Here is a 19642-nt window from a genome sequence, read left to right on the forward strand (position 1 = left end):
AACTATATTTATACCTAACCTAAATAAATATCGCTTATGATTCCTTTAAGTGCACTGCTCATCTATTTTTGATTTCAAAATGATTCACAAACAATTTTGCAATTACAGAGTTAGAAATGTTTTTATAGGGAAGGAAAAGCTAATGCGAAGTGCTTGAGCTGCTGAAAGTCAAAAATTCATTTTAAAACTAAGTGAAAAATCTTGAACTTCTGAAGTTCTGCTCAGATCGTTACACTGTGCACATGCTACCCAAGAAATAACAACAAGGAAGTATTTGTTACTGAGCTTTTGTGGGGAGGGAAGTCACTGCTGTCATAGCTCCAATGTTTCTATAGTTACAGCTGGTTCTGAGCAGAGTATTGACATAAGCTATAGTCAATTGTTTACGGTTAGAAAATTTAAAAGAAAAACTGAACCACGTCAGAGTGCTTAAAAACTCTTCACAGCATGTTATAAATTGTTGCTGAAAGTTAATTCATTTTCCGAGGTTTGAATAGCTTACTGCACTATAAAATGCTGATAAAATATTTTCATATAGTGCACAGTTCTATAAAATACCTGTAAATGGCCTTGGTTAATGCATGCAGTATAGTATAGTGGGGTATAAAATATCCATAAGTGCACAATTTCAAGAAATTTCTATTTATCTTAAAGCGGGAAGAGTTAAATTGCATTAGCAATTTTACATGATCCTTTATCTTATATCATATATGTCTTAACAATCAGAAATCTAATTTTGAGGAAGAGTAATCTAGAAGGAAGAGTTACAGCCCCATCTGACTGAAATCTCATTTGAACATGGCCTTTGTAGGAAAAATGGGCTCAGCTTGAAACCTGAGCCTTCAAGTTTATGATTTGTCACCATATATCTTGTGAAGTCAGGTAATATTTACAGAACCAGACAAAATTAAAGAATCGAGCTATGGCTCCTACGTTATGTATCAGTAGTGCAAGCCATAAGAACTGTAATATTACATATTGTAAAAAGCTTTGATTTTTTTTTTTCCCCTCCATTTGTCACTCTAGAATATAATAAAAAAATTTTTTCAGAGAACTCATAGTCACGGGGCAGCGCAGCCCAGTTTAGCCTGCGGAAAGCAACGGGCTGCCGCTCGCTTGGCCACACGCTCGCTATAGCAGATGCATGAGAACCCTGGAGAGTTTGTTTAGCTCGTCAGGTCTTTACAGTTCCTGGTAGCCGCCGGGAGAGCTGGTAGGCGAGTGTTGCTTGAAATCCTGAATAGTTTTCATCAGAATGTCATCAGAATTTTCATTTGACATGTTTTGGTTCTGGCAAACTGGTATTTTCTATAAGAAAATTTTTGTTGGAAAACTTTCAACCAGCTCTACTTACTGATTTGAAATAGCAATATCCTTTGTTTGGATGAATGTTAAACAATTTCACTGAACATCCACTCACTGTAAAAATTAATCTTCTGCGGATATGATTGTAGGGCCCTTTACATTCTTCAAAACTTCACTTTACTGTGGGTAGATTATTGTTGCATGCGATAGATTACATCTTTTATGAATGTGGATTTATGGGTTAGAATTTCATTGTTATTTTTCAGGATTATTTTTTCTCGTATATGTCAACGTAAGTGTATATAGATGCATGTATGTCTATGTGCGCACATAAATTAGAGAAAGGATGGAAGTCCTTAAAACATACGGTATGGAGTAATATTCCTATTATGCTGACACAGCAAAGATTTAGAAAAGATAATTTCTCTAATGAAAACTCTGTTCATTTAATCTAACTCAGATGCAGAGCAAAATGCACAATGACAAACCACTTTTTTCAGAGAATTTTTTGTTAAGCTGTTTTCCTTTGATTTGGGTGGGGAAGGTTATATTACTTGCTGAATCTTAAGTACTGAGGGAGAGTGATTCAGTGGTTAGCGAGCTGAGCATCACACATGTCTGTATTTCTTCTCCTGGCCCTTTCTCTCACTGGTGATGTGGTAGTATCTGATCGTTTCTCCTCTTCACTGTCCGCTTCCATTAAGGGGGTACTAAAACTTACTAGATTACAAAAAGTGGGGTTTAAAGGCTCTTACATGCAGTGAAGTACAAGAGGTGATTTTTTTGTTGCAAGCTTTCTCCCCAGAAATAGATGAGGTGTCTGCAAGTTCTGTTTTGCTAGTCTGTTCTGCTAGCTCATATCTGGGGTTCAGCATAAAATATTTGATGTCCTACTTTCAGTTTCCCTGAGGCTAAAAATAACGGTGGGCAGCGTTGTTGCCTAAAATCAGAGCCTAACTTGCCTTCCAGGCTGGGTTGTGTGATGCAAAATGTTGGATACAAAATTTTGAGTCATCTTCTCAGTGCAGGAGTGTGATAAATAGAGTATACAATAGAAACACCTGTGGCCGTCTGATTTTTTTCAACAGAATCCTTTGTAGGTGAAGAGCTCATAGTAAAAAATTGATTTTTTTTTTCTTTTGAAAAATCATTGCATCCAATCTTTAAGGGTGCTGCACAAGCTTGTACAAGAAAGACAATGTTAGTGGTGTGAGGTATTTTTTCTGAATGTGTCATCTTTCTGGGATAGAAACCCATTTTTAGGTCTGAAGGAGAAGCAGCAATCTTAAAAGTGAAGTACAAGTTGACCAAAAAAAATGCTTCAGGTTTAACATAATCAAGTTAATCAGTTAAATCCTTCAAGAAAATAAAGTAGTTGGTGCACAGGAAGTGTTTCTCCAAGATGCTTTTCTCTGATATTTCCAAAACAGTTGCTGAACTTGTTTGCAGTTTTAACATTAGAAAGGTTTCTGTCTAAGAAATGAAGTCTTTAACAAGAAAGGTTGATGGGTTGTAACTTCTGTGGCCTTCCAAGGAAAATGAAAATGTTAATTTTTTTTATATTCTTAGATGATAGTGTCATTTCTCTAGTTCATTTGCTTTTCAGCCAAACTGTATGCTGAGAAGCATACGAATTTTGGTAACTTCTTGATGGATAACTGCATAAGCAAATACAGAGGAAAGGGGTTGAGTCACGAGCCCTTGAGCCCCACACGAATGGTTTGGAGTAACAACCATGTGCTGTTACAGAAGCAGAGCTTTCTTCAAATGCTGGGGAGTCTGAGTCGCCCTGTGCAAATTGTTCTCATTACTATTTTTTTCAATTGTGTGCCGGGAGAGCCGGTGCACAAACTGCGTGACCCAGTGAGTTGTTCTGCTCACCGTTACGCAAACGCTATGAAATGCGGAGCGATGTTGGCTTCAGGTGTTCCTGTCCCCTCGATGCCGCTGCAGTTTTTGGCAGTGCTGCCTCATTGACTCAATCAGTAAAATGATTTAGGGGAAAAAAAAAAAAAAGATCCAGTTCACTGCTTGACCTCATAAGCAGTTTGTTTTGGAACAGCTGAAGGGATGGCAGGGGGGCAGCAGGGAAGGGTGAGCGGGGCGGCAGTTTGGGCGAAGGAATACCTCGAGCTGGTGCTTCTGCCAAAGGCAACACGCTGTCTGAGCGAGGCATAAGCGTCCTAGAGCTGTGGTCCATTCTGGAGGTGAGCAACTGCAACTGCATGCTCCTGCCTCGTACAGCCAGGGTGTTAGCACAGCATATAATGTAGAGATTTGACATTCAGATGGATTATTTATTTATGTATTTATTTATTTAAGCTTGTTATCCTTTAGTCCCTTGGCTGCGTTGGATGAGCTTTCCAATAATAGCTTGAGCTGAGCTGAGGGGAAAGCAAAAGAAGAATATGCCTGTGGATTGCTTCACTCTTTAATAGAGAAACACTTCTCTTGAAGGTGGCAGCGGACAAGTTGATCTCTGTGCAATCTTAGGAGCACAGTAATATGATCCAAATCTGAGAGACTTTTGGAAAGAAGTGATGGTTTTTGCCTTAACACGTGAATGTTTGATAAGTGTTTAGGTATGGAAATGCTAGAAGGCTTTCTTTAATTTAAATAAAATGGGATGAGGTTTGTGTTCAATCTGTCAGTCAAAGTCAAGACCGCTGTGCTCCTCATAGCCATCTGGTCACACGTTCCTTGACCTTGTTAGCACAGGCACTCATGTAGCCTTGAGGACCTAAATTATGAGTCATAATTTTGCCTTTTGAAAATTTTATTCTTTTAAAATAATAATCTCTGTGTATATCGTAAGCATTCCCCCCCCCCCTTAAGGAGAAATGCAATAATGTTGAATTGAGACTCTTCATTCGCTCTGATAACTGAGATGTTAGATCTTAACAGTGGGGAGTACCAAGAAATCCGAACAATTAAGTGGACAGTTTTTCAACCTAAGGTTGTTAAGAGGAAATCAAGAGCATTCCTTGAATAGCTGCAAAGTGGATAAATTCCTTCTCCCCACACCCCACTTGCTTTCTGCAGATTCCAGGCCCCGCTCGCCTAGTTGTCATAGCCGACGGCGTTGTGTGGAGGGTAATCCCTCTGGGAACTTCACGAGCCTTGCAAGGCTCCATCAGTGCCGCTATTCCCACGGAGCTGCACCCATGAAGCCTCCTGAGCAGCGTGAGCCTCGCCAGCAGGTTCTCACGTGAGGAAGGTCTTTGCTGAAAGTGAACAAATTGAAGACCTTATTATAAAACCACTGAATGGATAGCTTTTTGCTCAAATGTTTGAAAACTTTTTTTAATAACCTCTGCACTCTGTTTTGCCCAAGAGAAGTACCAAACTGCATTTTGTTCCCCTAAAAGCTCCTCGGCAGTAAATCTCTGAAGAACGATGGCCAGTTCATATGTAGTTGTAGAAATTCTTATTCCCTGGAGGATACAATTTGTTATCTTGTCAAACTACATGATAAATGTTTTAGATGGCAAATTAACTTCATAGTTCATATAACCAGCAAGAAACTCCCTTTACTGGATTTGAAAACTTAAAATATTTTAGAGATTATACCCTAGATTCATGTTTTTAAACTAGAAGTGTTACTTTGATAATTAGAAGAATTTAGTTAATTATACAGTATTTGTTTTTCCTGAGCAGTTAATCTATACGGAACATCAGTCAAACTTTGCACCGCTATCTCATGTAGTGTCATCAGGATTGCTTATCTGGGGACCGAGGAAAACAAGAACATATGGTTTATGCTAGTGCTTACTTTTGAAGGGTATAATGCTGTCACAAGCCAAGAAGCATGTTTTAAAACACTACTCAACTAACATTCTTATCTCAGTGGCTCAGCTTGGAAATCCGAGAAGTGAAATACAAAAGCTAGCAAGAATGAGCGGAGGATGACAAGGAATGCCAAACATAACCTGGCGAGTCACATCCTTCCCCCCCACACTCATTTTTTTTAATAAGTGGAAGTGGACTGTGATAAAGGGAGTCGGTGCCTTCCCTGGGAAACCCAGTGTGTAGTGAAGACAGCTGCAGAGAGGAGAGCCTGCCAGAGCAGAAGTGGTAAGGACAAATAAAAGTTAATGCAAGCAGCGCTCTGCCTCGCTGGGATTAAGGTAGCTCTGAGCAGCTTTATGCAGGGCTTTAAGCACCTTCCTTTTGGTTTGGTCTGATTGGAAGGAGTTCGGCGTAGAGCAGCAAGAAGAATCAGGAGGCCATAAATGTGACCTAGGAGAAAAGCTTGAAAATTTGGTTTTGTTTGTTCTATGGAAGGGAAGGCTCAAGGAGATACAGTGAAACTGGGGGCAGGGAGGGGACGCTTTTATGAACGGTTGTTGGAAAGAAAATAATAGGATGCTCCTGTATCCACTGCAGCAGGTGAAGAAATAGCAAGCAAAAATTTCAGAGAGAAGAAATTTGAATCTGACAAACTTTCAGTGCCAAGGCAGGTAGAATGGGAATATGTTATCTGAGGACATTGTTGAGTTTCTGTCGCTGGAGACCGTTAAGAACAAATGCGACAAACGTCTGTCAAGAGTGGCTTAGGTATAGGTGACCGCTTGGGTAGCGGAGAACTGCCTTCCTTGGAGCTCCCTGCTTCAAGGAAGTGTTTCATGTCTGTCACGCTCAGCGACCAGCGTATGGCGGTAGCAGAAGAATGATCTTCTAGCTGAGGCTTCTGTACTTAAGATGCAACACTGGACTGGTTATTACACTTAAATTTAAAACTTGTGGGTCCCCCCCCCCTCAAATTACAGTGTAAGTACAATACTTGAATAACCCCCCCAGCAGAGAGATACACGATATTAAGTGATATTTTGAAACTTGCTTTTAATACTTAGAGAATATATATTAGTAAGTACTAAAAATGTGCTTCTACCCCAGGGAGACGGCAGTTTACCCCGGCAACTGTACTAGTGCTTCTTGGTGTTAAATAGCAAATGTGAATGTGAATGGTTTCCCACGCCTCACAAAATAGGCTGCTAAGTGCTTGATCCTGGTAAGGCTGGAACTTGTGTTTGTAACACAGACCTGAAAAGGGAGAGGGATGGGGCTGCTCTGAGTGGGCAAAGGCAGCCGAATTGGAGGTAGTGGTGATGGAGGCTTTCCTAGAGAGAGCCCTGGATTTCCGGAGCCTGGCTCGCCACGGAGCTCCTGCCGGACGTGGGCTGCCCTGTGGCCTGGTTTCACTCCTTCCCCTATGTTGCGCTGTCGCTTGCTGCCTTGTTAGGACTTGCGTTTTATCAGTCATCCAAGGTGTTGATTCTCCTCTGCTCCCCACCGAGTGATAAGGAATATATTTCTGATGAGTAAGTTCAGGTATAGGAATTTTAATGGATTCACTGAAGTCTGGGATCCAAACTTGTCTGGCCCTGGCACGATTATTAGTGGTGCTGTTTTATCAGAGCCAGCTAGGCTGTAGGATTGAAAGTTCACTTCAGTGTTGATAGTCTGTATGATAGTTCTCCCTGCGGGTGGACAAGTGTAAAGAATAGCCATCATGTAGTTACTGCCTCGTTCGGGGTGGAACAGAATATAATGTATAACTTTATTGTCAGCTTGATGTTGTAGCTGTTGCTGATTGTACAGTCATTTTGGTGTTCCCATGGTAATGTAATTATATTATGAATAATTGGAGCGTTTTTCTGTTACTACTGCAGAAAACTGGTGTTGTATAATTATAGCTATCTTTAATGAAAGTTGTGCTCAAAGCCAATTATTTAGCATTTGTATAAACCTGTTATGGAGAGCCAAACCTTTTACAAGGGAGTGCCATATTACAAAGGTACCAGAAAGCGCTCGCCCCCCCCCCCAAAAAAAAAAGTCATATTCATCATTAGTATGCGTTGAAGAGCTGTTCTGAAATTGCAAAGGCAAAAAAAAAAAAAAAAAGTCCATGGGTGAGCTTCCATCCCCTATGATGTTCTTGTGTTTTGGTGTTTGTCCTTCTACAAATAAATAATCCCAACTGATATCAGGCAAATAGTGTTTTATAAAATGTGATTTATAATGCTGCTAATATGTGGTGTAAAAATCAAGCAGTTCTCCTTAGACCACATCCATCCCTCCTGACAGCGTTCCCACTCGGCAGGCGTAGTGTGTGTTGTCAGCACGCTGGTTATATAGCGCGACTGTAGTGCTGAAAGCACGGATGGAGAATGCTAGTACTTCATTGCTGTTCAAAGCTTTAGCAGTGTAAAAACTTGATACGCGAGGTTTTTTTGATTCTAGTCTGAAGCCTGATGCTGTTGAAGAGCTCTGTCTTTTGTGGGGGTCTCCAAGGCAGTAGTGATGTGATGAATTCCCCCTGTTGCTGAATTCAGCTTTTCCTGCTGTCTTTCCCTTTATCTCGGAGCCTTCTACCAAGGGCAGGCTGCAGTTTACTGTGTAACCTCACTTCTGTCTCACCTTTCCTGACAGTGCCATTCTGTCTTTTCATCCACTGTTTTTCTGGAATATTTATATCATAAAACAAGTGGTTATGCAGAGCCATAGCAGAAGGTAGGAGATAAAAGAAGAATTTGTTTTTTCTAAATAGAATATTTTTCTATGAGGTATCCAACAGGCCTTTAAAAGTCTGAAGATTTATTTGGTCTGACTTAAACTGTGTTTTGGGTTTGTGTCCAGTTTTGTTACCACAAGCTTCCTGTGTGACCCTGCATCAGCCATTTCATTTTTTTTGTCTCACAGTTTTATTTGGAAAGTGAGGATCCTAACTCCATTCCGCCCAGATGTTGGGGAGACCTATCCGTGAATCCTCGTGAGGCAATTTGGTGCTTCTTTTTGGTGCTGGGTAATAGGAATGCTTTTGTGTTCCTACTTCAGAAGTCAGAGTGTCATCTTAGGCTAACATTCATCCCATAATTAATGTCTCTACGGTTTCATGTTATTGTGTTGTGGCTTATGTGCAAATGGATTAATTTCAGATGTTTTCAATGTAGTTTCTTCTTTGTTTCCAGAGTAGTCCTAATTTATTTAACAGTATTTGCCATTCAAGTTAACTGATTTTAGACAGATGTTTGTCTCTTGTGTTTTAGTCTAGACATCTATGCTTTACAATCTGTAACCCATCTGGTGAATTGCCATGGGGATATGCTTATTTTCAGTGCTTGAAGTATTGCAACATACTCCTTGCAAGTGTTTTTGCAGTAGCAGCTGATGAGCCAACAATCAGAAAAGGGTTGTTTAGCAAAAGCATCTAACTTCTTTATTCAGATTAGGGCAAAAAGTATTCCATTTCTATTAAAAAAAAAAAAAAAGCTTCCACTCCAAGAAAATTATGCTTTTGCTTTTAAATTTGATCTCTGCAGGTATATATAGGCCTAAGGACCTTTTTTTTTTTTTTTTTTTTTTTTTTTTAAAAACTAAACCAACAAAGAAAACCTCCTTGGGAATGTCAAGTAGTAAGGGACCTGAAGAATTTGTCAGGTCCGTCTCCCTTCTCTGTGCTTGAACTTGCCTATTCTTAACATTTCTAAGTATTTTAACACTCTTCATACTGTGGAAGTTTCTCCTAATATGTAAGGTTAACTGTCATTGATGCAAATTATCATTACTAGGGTTCTTGCAGCTTCTCTCTACTGCAGCTGATATAGGGTGGCTCCACACTGCTGCCTGGATCCATGTTCCCCGCATGTCCTGCTCATGTTCTAGCCCCGTGGCGGGAGGAGATGCTGTTGATGCGCAGGCGACCGATGTGCCAGGCTTTCCTTTGAAGGAAACCCAACAGCTTGGGGAGGGAAGGAGCTGATTCCTGGCCACGCAGTGTGGCACCCGAGGAGCTCGCAGAGGAGGGTAGGGAGCACCCCACCTCCACTGCAGCGTGTTGCTGTTCTGTCCTGTCTAGGGCCACCACTTACATGCTTCATCTTTTGCCTTCCAACATTTTGCCTTACGTGGGGGATAAAAATGAACGTTTAAGCCAGCCTCCTCTTCGAATTTAAATGCAGTGCTGCCTCTGTTGTGTTGTGATAGCTTGGGATGGAGAATGCTCATGCAGCTGATCTATTTTAATTGATTTCCTGTTGTTATGGGTTATATTTTATTATTTCTAGAATAAGCCCCAAACTAGACTACTACATCTGAGAGACACACATTGCAAAGTAGCATGCTACTGAATAGGAATCTCTTGATTCTTGTTTTGAAGAGTTGACTCATATAGAGTGCTGTTGTTTAGCTACAAATCGAATGTACTTGAGCCTCCCACTGTGTGCGAGAAGGTCAAGTAGCAAACACAGGTAAAATAAACAGTTGTTGAGAGTCTCTAGTGTATACGGCAAAGGCACTCTCATAAAAACAAGCCAGAAAATGCTGTAGGAACTGTCTGCTTGATGCTCTTGGGACAGATTTCGGCATCTTTTGATTTGATATTTGGTTGAGTAAGTTTGTCTCCACATGTTCAAAATATCAGTCAAACCCAGGCTCTGGACTCATATTGTTGTAGGGCCTATTGCTGTTAAGATGCAAGTACTGAACGTGTGATTCAGGTTTGCATGATTTGCTGATTAATGTTAGTGATGATAATGCACTGAAACTCTAAAAGATCAATGTCTTTTTAGGATCCCGTATCTTAGTAGCATAAGTAGACACACAGGACTTCAGTCTTCCATTGCCTTTACCATATGTGAGTAGAGTAAGTTTAAAAAAAAAAAAAAAAGGCGCCACTGTTTTTGTAAAACGTATTGTACCTATTTTCGTGAATGAGAATGGTTCTGTTGAGGCTGGAGAGCACAGGTTTTTCCAGCATCCTGATCAATAGCTTCAAATAAAATCTGTAGCATCTGAATTAGCTCTTGTCTAGGAGAGTTTGCACCTCCAAATTGTGGCAATTGTTATTTGTGAAAACTACTTAGATTCTACTTTAAAGGCTTAGGGTTTTATGAAATTGGTCTGGCATGCTCATGCATTTTGATCTGTCACGGCAAGTTTGTGCTAACAAAACTCTGTGGCCAAAAGGTGAGGAAAAATGCCATCCACACCTCCGTTGCAAAGGAAGGAGCACGAATGGAAACGTCTGGCTCTTTTTGTGTGTGTGTGTGTGTTGGTGGTGGTGGGTTTTTTTCTCCCCTGCGTCCTCACCTTATTTGGTCCGTCAGTTGGTTTGAGAATAACGAAGTGGAAAGAGAAGACGTGTGCCTGATAGTGGAAGGGAGCCTGTTTGTGCTTATTTCATTGAGGAAATTGTTCCGGAACAGCTGCTCGTCCATGCGAAAACGCAAACCGCTGGTTCCCTGCCAAGGTCAGCAAGGCCTGGGTCATTGGTTTTAGCAAAGCAGTTATATACAACAGGCCAGTTTGCCCTTGAATTATCTGTCCTTTCCGTTTGGTCACAGCTCTCGCTTGATACGTACACTTCCTAAGCAGTGGTCTGGGTTTGGGAAGATGTGATAGCAGTTTTATGGTGAAAGAGAGGGAGGCGTAATGTTTTTTCCTGGACCAACTATAACTGTTAAGCTTTATAAAATATAATGGATTTACCTGGCTGGATTTCATTTTCTACTTAGCTAGTGCAGTAGGCTCATGTTATTAAAATTTATAGGATTCTTCAAAGTAAAACTGCCAAAATCACTAAACTTTGTTTCTCTGCTAATGCAAGTATTGCAGTGTGAAATTGTAAATCAGCACAAGTTGGTTCGAAGCAGGGCTGCGAGTCGTCTGAGAAATTCAGGACCTTCAGTCCAGTTCTCAGTGGCTCTGGTCAGAATGTAAAGTTTATAATGAAGCCGGGTGGGTTTTGAGTCTTAGTAATAAGCCATGTAAAATGATCTGTGGAAACACACAGTAAAACATATGCCCGTGTTCTGGATGTGAATAATATTCTCCAGTGGGCATCATTTACATGAAGAAGAGAAAAGCAATATATTTAAATATAACAGTGGAGGAAGGAAAATAAGTTAGTGATCCTGTACAGTGGCCTCTTTCCCCTGTAATGCTATGTGGAAAGCAAGAAAGCAGTTACTGTAGCCAGAGAACTGGAATGCCAGATTTGGCTTCTACGGTTTAAGGAAGAAAACTAATTCAACTAAAGGAAGTTTTAATGTATGCGTAAAAAGGTTACTCAAGAACAGAAAAACACTTCTTGCAAAATTGTTTTTATACAAAAATTGTACAAGTGTCATAGACAGAATCTGAGGCTGAAATTAGCCTTGAAAGCTGTGGGAAAGAAATTCCTCAAATGGATTGTGACATGATTCCTGAAAGAATAAAAATGGACAAAAGAGCTGACAGTCTTTTCATGACAGAAGTGGACTTCTTGGGACTGGAAATGGAAGAAAGAATTTTTTTAATTAAACTTTTAATCTGCACCTTCACATGATATACGGTAATACAAGTAGGACTAGAATAAGTGTTGCCATTTTTGTTATACTAGATACGTAGGTGTGTTAAAGGCAACAAAATTGGGAAAGTCTTCCCAATTCTTTCCCAATATTCTTTCACTTTCCTGGGTAAACATCAGAGTCTCCGGCCTGGGAAGGGCTGACTCCTCCGCTTTTCCTCTGACGTTGGATGAGGAGGAATCATTTCTTTGCACCTGCATTTTGAACGGAGCCGTCCGCAGCATTTTGAGGCAAACCTCCAGGAGCTGAGAGGTGCACTGAATTTATGATGCTGGAACCCAGAGTGGAATTTGGCCTATTGTTTTTTTAGTAGAGATGGCCAAATCTCTTCTGGCTTTGTTTCAGTACAAACTCAGGAGACGTTCCTAGTTTGTTAACAGGTTCAAAAAGTATTAAAACAAGCTCGTTTCAGTGTTACAGCAGCCATGTTGAAACAGACTGAATTTTTTTGCGATTAGGTCAAATTTTGTATTGAAACAGAAGCTTCATTTAAACTTGCAAGATTCTAATCCCTCAGAAAAGACATGAATATAAGCTGGATGTAAGTAACTGAAGAACGTTATTCTGTAAATAACTATTTTTAACAGTTCAAAAACGTTAGTCATAACTAAAAATACACCAAAAAAGGAAGAAGAAGCTTTTGTTTTGTTTTTAGTGTTAAACGGGGAGTGGTTTCACTGCAAGAATAGGCTTTAATAATTCCTGGGCCTTGTCACGCTGCGGAGATGTGTTCTGTATATTACTCACTGCCACTTGAAGTTGTTTTGATAACGGTGATGAGAGAGATGAAATAACGTATGCTAAAGTCATTTGGCTAGCCTTGAAATCAAAGCACTGGAAACAAAAGCTAGCTGCAAATCACTAAGCTGTCATTCTTTTAAAACCTGTTATCCAAATGACTTTAACAGTTTGTGGGTCATATCCAAGGTTAAGAATCTTCTTGCATGGTGCACGTTTTGATGATAAAACACAATCTCTTTTTTATTGAAATGGAAGCGTTACAGTCAACAGCATCTGTGTGGGAGTTTGATTTCTTCCTGCAAGAAGATTGCTACTCCATACGAGCAACTGGCAAAAAGTTTAGAAGGGCAGACGATGAGGCATGCTGAGTGAAGCCTCTCTCAGCTGGTTGTGGTGTAGCAACCGTCTGATCTATATGTAGAAACTCTAAAACCTTCTCTTTTCAAATTTAATTTCAAGTCAGTGTACTTATTTTGGAGAAAGACTAGCTAGGGCCACTGTAGATATAAGTAGATACCATTTTGGTGAGGGTTGAAACAGATTAAAGCTTTATTTTGGTGAGCAGCGTTCACTTGCAGCATTGTCTACTTAAAGACTGTGCTCAGAAATTTTCGTTTGATAAAGATTTTTTTCTTGAAGTTTTTCAGATTTGAAAAGCGAGTCACATAACAATATTAATTATTAATCTTACCTATTCTCAGATGTGTTTCGTCCTGCAAAACTGAACAACACTTGATAAACAAGCGTGGACTGAATTCCCACAACAAAGTGTGTGCTTAGCTGCATTGGCTGTTATGAATAGCCATATACCGTGCAACTAACTGGTGTGAAACTTGGCCACGTATATAAACTAAAGTAGATTCAGAGAGAAGTGAAAAATATATTCTTCCAAAAAATTTTTACAAGGATATTTTGATAGGAAGAATGCATCTGCTCAATAGTTCTGAAAAACTCCTCTGAGCTACCGGTCACTTCCTGGTTTTGATGGGCTTAAACAGAACCACGCAGATGACAGCTCTCCATCCACAATAACTGCTTGCTGCTCATGCTGATTTTTTTTCCATTCCCACTGAAGTTGTTCACTGTGTGATCTTTTTCCAAGGAGAAAAAGAATGGTGAAAGAGCTATAGAATGATATGGGAAGAAAAACCTATGAGTTGAATAATAAGAAGTAGTAATTGAGATTTTTCTTAGTGGGAATATACTATAGGTAAAGTTCCCTAGACAGTTAAGTACAGAAAAGTATGAAGAGCAACAGAAACGCACACTTTTAAAGTAATTTGTGAAATAATAGAAATTTAAACTTTAGGAGTTTTCATGTGCTTAATAAGCTTGACAATTTGTCATATTTCAAGTCTAGATGTGACTGGTAAAAACCATACATGTTGATTAGACTATAAATAACCGGCTGGGAGAAGTGAACCAAGATCAGAGGAGATGGAAATAACTCAAGTGAATTCATGTGTGTAACTTGCGTTCAGAGACGGTAAGAAGGCCTGGTTATTGTAGAATAAGTAGTCTGAAGAGTATAAAAATGTAGGTGCATAGGGAATGACCTTTTTTAATAATGTGGACTGTTTTTGCTGTTTTGTTGATATTAGAAAAATAAACTCTGGCTCACTTCACAGTGTTGGAGGTTTCATTTGAACTTGCCTTAACTTTATGAGCAGTTGCTCCTGTGCTGATGGGCAGGTGCCAGCTCAGGCCGTTACATCCCATCGCTGCCTGAGGTCCTCCGCAGGGATTAGTCTTAGCTTCCTTTCCTCGAACGCAACACAGGGTGGAGGTGTAAAATGACTTCTCCATCAGAGAAGGCTGTGAAGTGATCTTTTGTATTATTGGTAATATTCAATTTACAGTAACAAAGTGCAGAGTTCTCTCCAAACTCTTCTCAAGCATTTTAAATGTAGTGGCTTCTTTCAAAAGGCAAGGTAATATTTATTACCTTATGTCTATCATAGCTCCATCACAGGTTTGAGTTACGCGGCTATAAGTTGTCACATACCAGCTTCCAGTAACTGGCCATGAGTATTTTTTAGCCCATGGCAAATGCTAGATAAAACAGGTTAGCGTAAACATTTTCATATGCAATAGGAAAGTAATTAAATTAATTTTCCTTTTTCAAAGTAGTAAATTCTCATTGCAAGCATCTGTCTGATGTCTGGGTAGGTTTTTTTTTTTATTGACTTTCCTGCGTGATATTCCTGGTTTTAATGGCTAAATCAATGAGCTACTGAGTGAACAATTTCCATTTTATCTAGACACTTTCTTTTAGCTGTGTGGCTCTGTTTGCAAAAATCTAATGATTATGGCACTTACTTTGTTATACTTGTACTCAGTGCCTCCAAATGGAACTGGTATGTTCAGGGCTGGATTTCAGAGTGGAAACCATAAGCTTCTTGCTTATATAATCACATTCCAAGGTTAGTCTGAATAGCTGAGATAATGAGTTTGGTCTTTGTGCGTTCTTAAATAGATAGATAGTTTTTCGCATATGTGATTTTTGGTACAATTGGACGCTTTTCTTGGGAGGTGCCGAGTTCCAGGCTGCACAGTTTCTGCTTTGTTCAGTTCTCCCCTGCCTTCGACAAGAATAACTTAACCAGATTTCAGTATAGGAGTTGTGGGCTGCTAAAGGACATATTATGTTACTGCCTAATGCTGTATGAGTTGATCAGTGGGTAATATAAAGCCTATGCTTTAGCTGTTTTATGATGAAAATATTATTTCAACAAGATACATGTTAAAGTCATTCAACAGTGATCTTATTCTAAATGTGAGGGCACAAAGCGTTGTCCATACACCTGAAATTACCAGAGCTGCTGACTTTGTTTTTGCAGTCTTCGAAAATAAAGCTATTTTTATTCTTGTCTGAACAACCATGCAAAAATTCTTTTTTTTTTTTTTTAACTGAAAAATTTTCATCTCTCTCTTTCTGTTAGGACCAGCAGAGGTTCCTATGATGTCACCCAATGGATCCATTCCCCCTATACATGTGCCTCCAGGTTATATCTCACAGGTATGCTTCTTCAAGAATTAAAACGTGTATAAAAGCAATAGCATCGATTCATATGGAGAAGTCTGCTTGGCTGAAGTGTTCTATACTTCAGAAATATTGCTGAAAATGAAAGTTGTAATACTCATCCTCTTTTACTGACAGTGCATACGCATGTGCCCATGTGAGCATGCGTGTGCACCTTCACAAGCTATGTGGTGTGTATACCAAATTTTTTAACACTAACAAAAGCTATGCCCACAGGTTGAGTTTATACGTGCAAATTTGCTACTGCTATGAGCAGTCCACGTTGTTAGGTGATGCCTTAAGCTTCAGCATGACAATCACAAGGGGTAGGAGTCTGGAAGTAAGAGAAGGAGCCACTGAAGCTATAAAATATGCTGTTGCTCCTTAGCATAATCCCAGTAGAAATACTGCAACATATCAAGGACTACAGGTTTTTTTTATTTTGTTTTTAAGAAGCACGATTTAATTTTCAAATTTGTATTTATGGAAAAGATGGAAAAAGCCTTTCACAAAGCCATTAGGTTTTGGGACTCCTGAACAGCTACCGTTCTTTTATGTAAACAACCCATTTAAGACTACCTGCTTATTTGTTTTCCTTCCATCTTCTGCGAAGCTTACGTTATTTCTGAAATTAGAAAAATACTGATTTAAAGGAAAGTTACTGTGAACAATACAATAAATCTGATTTCATAAAGAACTGTACTGGATTGAAAGCTTCATTAAGAGTATACAAAGTATTTCAAGTATCATTAATGGATAACGTAAGAACTTCTGATACATATATTCTGACATCTTGTTAATATTAAGTGTAAAATATATGATGTCCTGGAATCCCTTTCCTTTCCCAGTAAATGTGAATTTGTGTAATTTTGAAAAATTTTTGATGGTATCGTACTTACATCCCACAAAATACTGCAGTCACTCTGTGGTATTTTAGCTTCTGAGTACAGTGAAAGCATGCCTCAAATACAGAGGACATTACGTTTCTGCCTCTTGAAAGGGCCTGCCCGAGAGACTTGACTGAAGGCTGGTCTCCTGGCCTAGGAGAGAATAGAAGGAACAGCAAGGTGGTTGGTTCCAGCTTCCATCCAACTTCTTAGGCCTCCTGAGGTGGGCGGTTGTGGTACACTTTGAGACAGCATTTGAAATGCTTTTTAAAACTCCGTACGGGCCCACCAAATTTAACAGGCTAGCCCATATCATGCAGAGGAATCTCCAAAAGTAGACCATAGTACGAGAAAAGCTTTGGAACTTGTGAAAACCTTTGCAGAATTCCCAGAGGGCACCTTCTTCTGATGGAATTTTGGGAATTGTCTTATATCTTGGCTGCTCCTGGATGCTCACGTGGCGTCTATGAGAATGGAACATAATTTCATTTTCCTCAGTACCCAATAGGTGGAAGGACCATGTTTTATTTACCCAAGCATTATTGCTTTGAGATTTGAGCTCTGGTAGACATCATATCAAAGGTAGATGTTTGGAGGCAATCATCAGAAATCAGTGCTTCACTGAGAACTGTTGATGCTGATGTTTGTGGTATGCCCTGATTGCGTTCTTGGTACAGATAATACCCTAGACATCCCGAAGTGGTTTGATGCCCTCCAGTTTCAATTAATGTGAGAAAGTGAGGGAATAGTTTCAATGAGAGGCTTGATTTTTTCGGAACAGCCTCTCTTTTCCATTTGGTGCAACAATGAAAATGTGTTCACTTTCAGTGCGTGTTTCATAGCTCATGGTTTTCCTTGGTCTTTGAGTGAAAGGTACGTTTAAAAAAGCATGTAGGACTGTTATGATGGGCTGACTTCTGTTTTTTGTATTTTAATAATGAAAACTCCATTTGGCTTTATTTTTAAAAGATTTACTTTTCCTTTGAAATAGCTTTAACACCTTTTTATTATTAAAGTGCTTATACTGACCAGTCCCCATACGAAGATAAATGGTTGTGTATAATTGAAATGCTTTCCAAAACTGAGTGATGAAAGTGTTCCAGTTGTACCTCTGTCTGAACCCAGTTCCTCCTGTCTGCTTTGCAAGGATTTTTGTGGGGCACCATCATAATTCCACTAAAGAAGCCTTTAAGTAGTTTCTTAAGAAATCCTCTTCTGAAGAAAATTTTCCAAGCAGCTGGAAATGTGTTGTAAAGTTTCAGGGAAAAACTATGTATTGAGTGTTTTTCGGCAGCAGGATGTTTGTTCTGCCATGTGGAGAGTGAGCATTTTTGCCCTTCAGATTACGTGATGTGCAATAATACTTGAAAGCATGTTGTAATCAAATTAGCTCTTATTGTAATAAATGTCCCTGCTTTGCTTGCTCTTGCTTCTGCTCTGTTGTCTCACAATTAATAACTATTTCACGATAAACCCTGAGAACACAAATTTAGAATGGCAAGGACAAGGCTGTAAGGCAAATTAATTGGCTCTGAGAAGTGACTAAAAGCACATTTGATTGTTTGGTTTGATTTGCCCCAAAGCTTACATCATGTGGAGGAGCAACAGTGCCTATTAAGAAAAGCCATGAAATCTTGTTTCCGTTTTGTTACGCCAAGCCTTTTGGAGCTGTAAGCATTAGCCTCAAACATTACATTAGCTATCTAGTGCCGGCAGCCCTGGATTAAAATGATGCTTCGTTACCTCTTTGGTACTGGGGAAATGATCAGCAAAAGGGAGTTGGCAGGTCGTTTTGTGCCCTGCAAGATCGGCTCCAGCGGCAGTTAGCAGAAAATAGTTAGACTCTATTTCTAGATTTCAAGGATCACATTGGTAGTCACGACTAGAAACTGTTTTGCTGGTGTTGCATGAGGGCTGCTGGGCACGTCAGAGGTGTTGACGTGAGGCTGCCTCCCCTCCGAGGAGCTGTGATGCCTCCTCCGAGCTCCCAGAGTGTAAGCTGAGGATGAAAAATCGTGATTTGGATGTTAGACTGTGAAATTTGGGGACATCTTCGTGAAGTGCTGTTTTTGCATTTTACATTGTATTTTTGGGGAGGAAGGGAGGAGGAATTGAGGTGTTCTAGAGACAAAGATTTGAAAAATGGAAATATCGGAAGATGTGGTTATGAACTTTTCTTATGACTATTGACTGAGGACTGCTTTCACTTAAGTAAATCTGGAGTAATTCCACCAGAATTTGAAGAATTACTCATACGTAGTTGGACCTCAGTGAGAACAAAATCTGGCATGAAACTCCTCTTTTGGTTTTATTTACAGAGTTGTCAGTGTTCACTCTCTGCCACAGATATTTTAAGGCTAAAGGACTAATTTACTAATTTGAGCATGAGGTATGCATGCTGCTGATAAGACTTGGTCTGTCAGGAGGGAATGCTGGGGTCGCGCAGTCCGCACTGCCCAGCACCAGCCCCCGTCCTGCGCTTTGGTAGTTCCTCTGGCGAGCACGTAGCATTTGATGGGACTGGAACAAAACTTCGAGAAAGAGAAAAGTCTTTAAATGACATTTTAAGCAATAGAAAATCTGCCACATCCTTAAGCAGGATTTTGTTCTTGTGTAAATAATCTGCGCTAAAGGAGGTGTTCTCCTCTGAATTTGTTTTGCCTAGCATAAGCTTTTAGCCACAGATTCTGTTTTTCTATGGTTTGCTGCTCACAGAGCTTCCTTTATATTTTATAGACTGTGATCGATCGAGTCATCCTTTAACAGAATGATCCTCCCTAACACGCTCAACACAAGCCAGGTTTTCTAGATCACATACTCATATGGAGCAAGCCGTAAAATGATGAACCTTTTTAGTTCATGAGCATGAACCCTAAAGACCTATATCATTCTACATGTAAAATATCACCACGTTCTTGCCAATATTATAGATATTTGTCCTGTCTATATGCCGAGTTTGAGGTACAGATTTAATACTAGTGTTTGTAAGTGATGGATGGCAAAGATAGTGATGCTAAACTTGTCAGGACTGGTCCGAACTTGCATTGGCTTCCTTAATAAGTTAAATGAATAAATAAAATGTTGACATCAGAGTTCATTGTGGATGAGCTCATTTTGTACTGTTTTCTGGTACAGATTGATTTATGAATGAAGTTTCAAATTAGTTCATGAAATTCCCAAAGTATTGGTTATGGCCCACCCAATGGCTGTGCTCCAGATGTCCTTGCAGAATCTAGCACGCGAGGTTTAAATTAAATAAGAATTTTTTTTGAAAGAGAATGACAATTAATTCCGCTTTAAAATGTTATACCCATTCAGTAAACCTGTGTGTTACAGGT

General features: G+C 39.6%; 1 protein-coding gene across 1 annotated transcript in view; it reads left to right on the forward strand.

Moving 5' to 3' along the window:
* Positions 1 to 19642, forward strand: part of FNDC3B (fibronectin type III domain containing 3B) — a 225358-nt gene that overhangs the window by 99208 nt on the left and 106508 nt on the right. Inside the window, exon 4 of the mRNA XM_067301623.1 lies at positions 15338 to 15414. Within this exon, the coding sequence (XP_067157724.1) occupies positions 15338 to 15414 (77 nt within the window). The remainder of the gene's footprint in view (positions 1 to 15337; positions 15415 to 19642) is intronic.

The sequence above is a fragment of the Apteryx mantelli genome, chromosome 9 (genome assembly GCF_036417845.1).
Source record: "Apteryx mantelli isolate bAptMan1 chromosome 9, bAptMan1.hap1, whole genome shotgun sequence".
Taxonomy (NCBI): Eukaryota; Metazoa; Chordata; class Aves; order Apterygiformes; family Apterygidae; genus Apteryx; species Apteryx mantelli.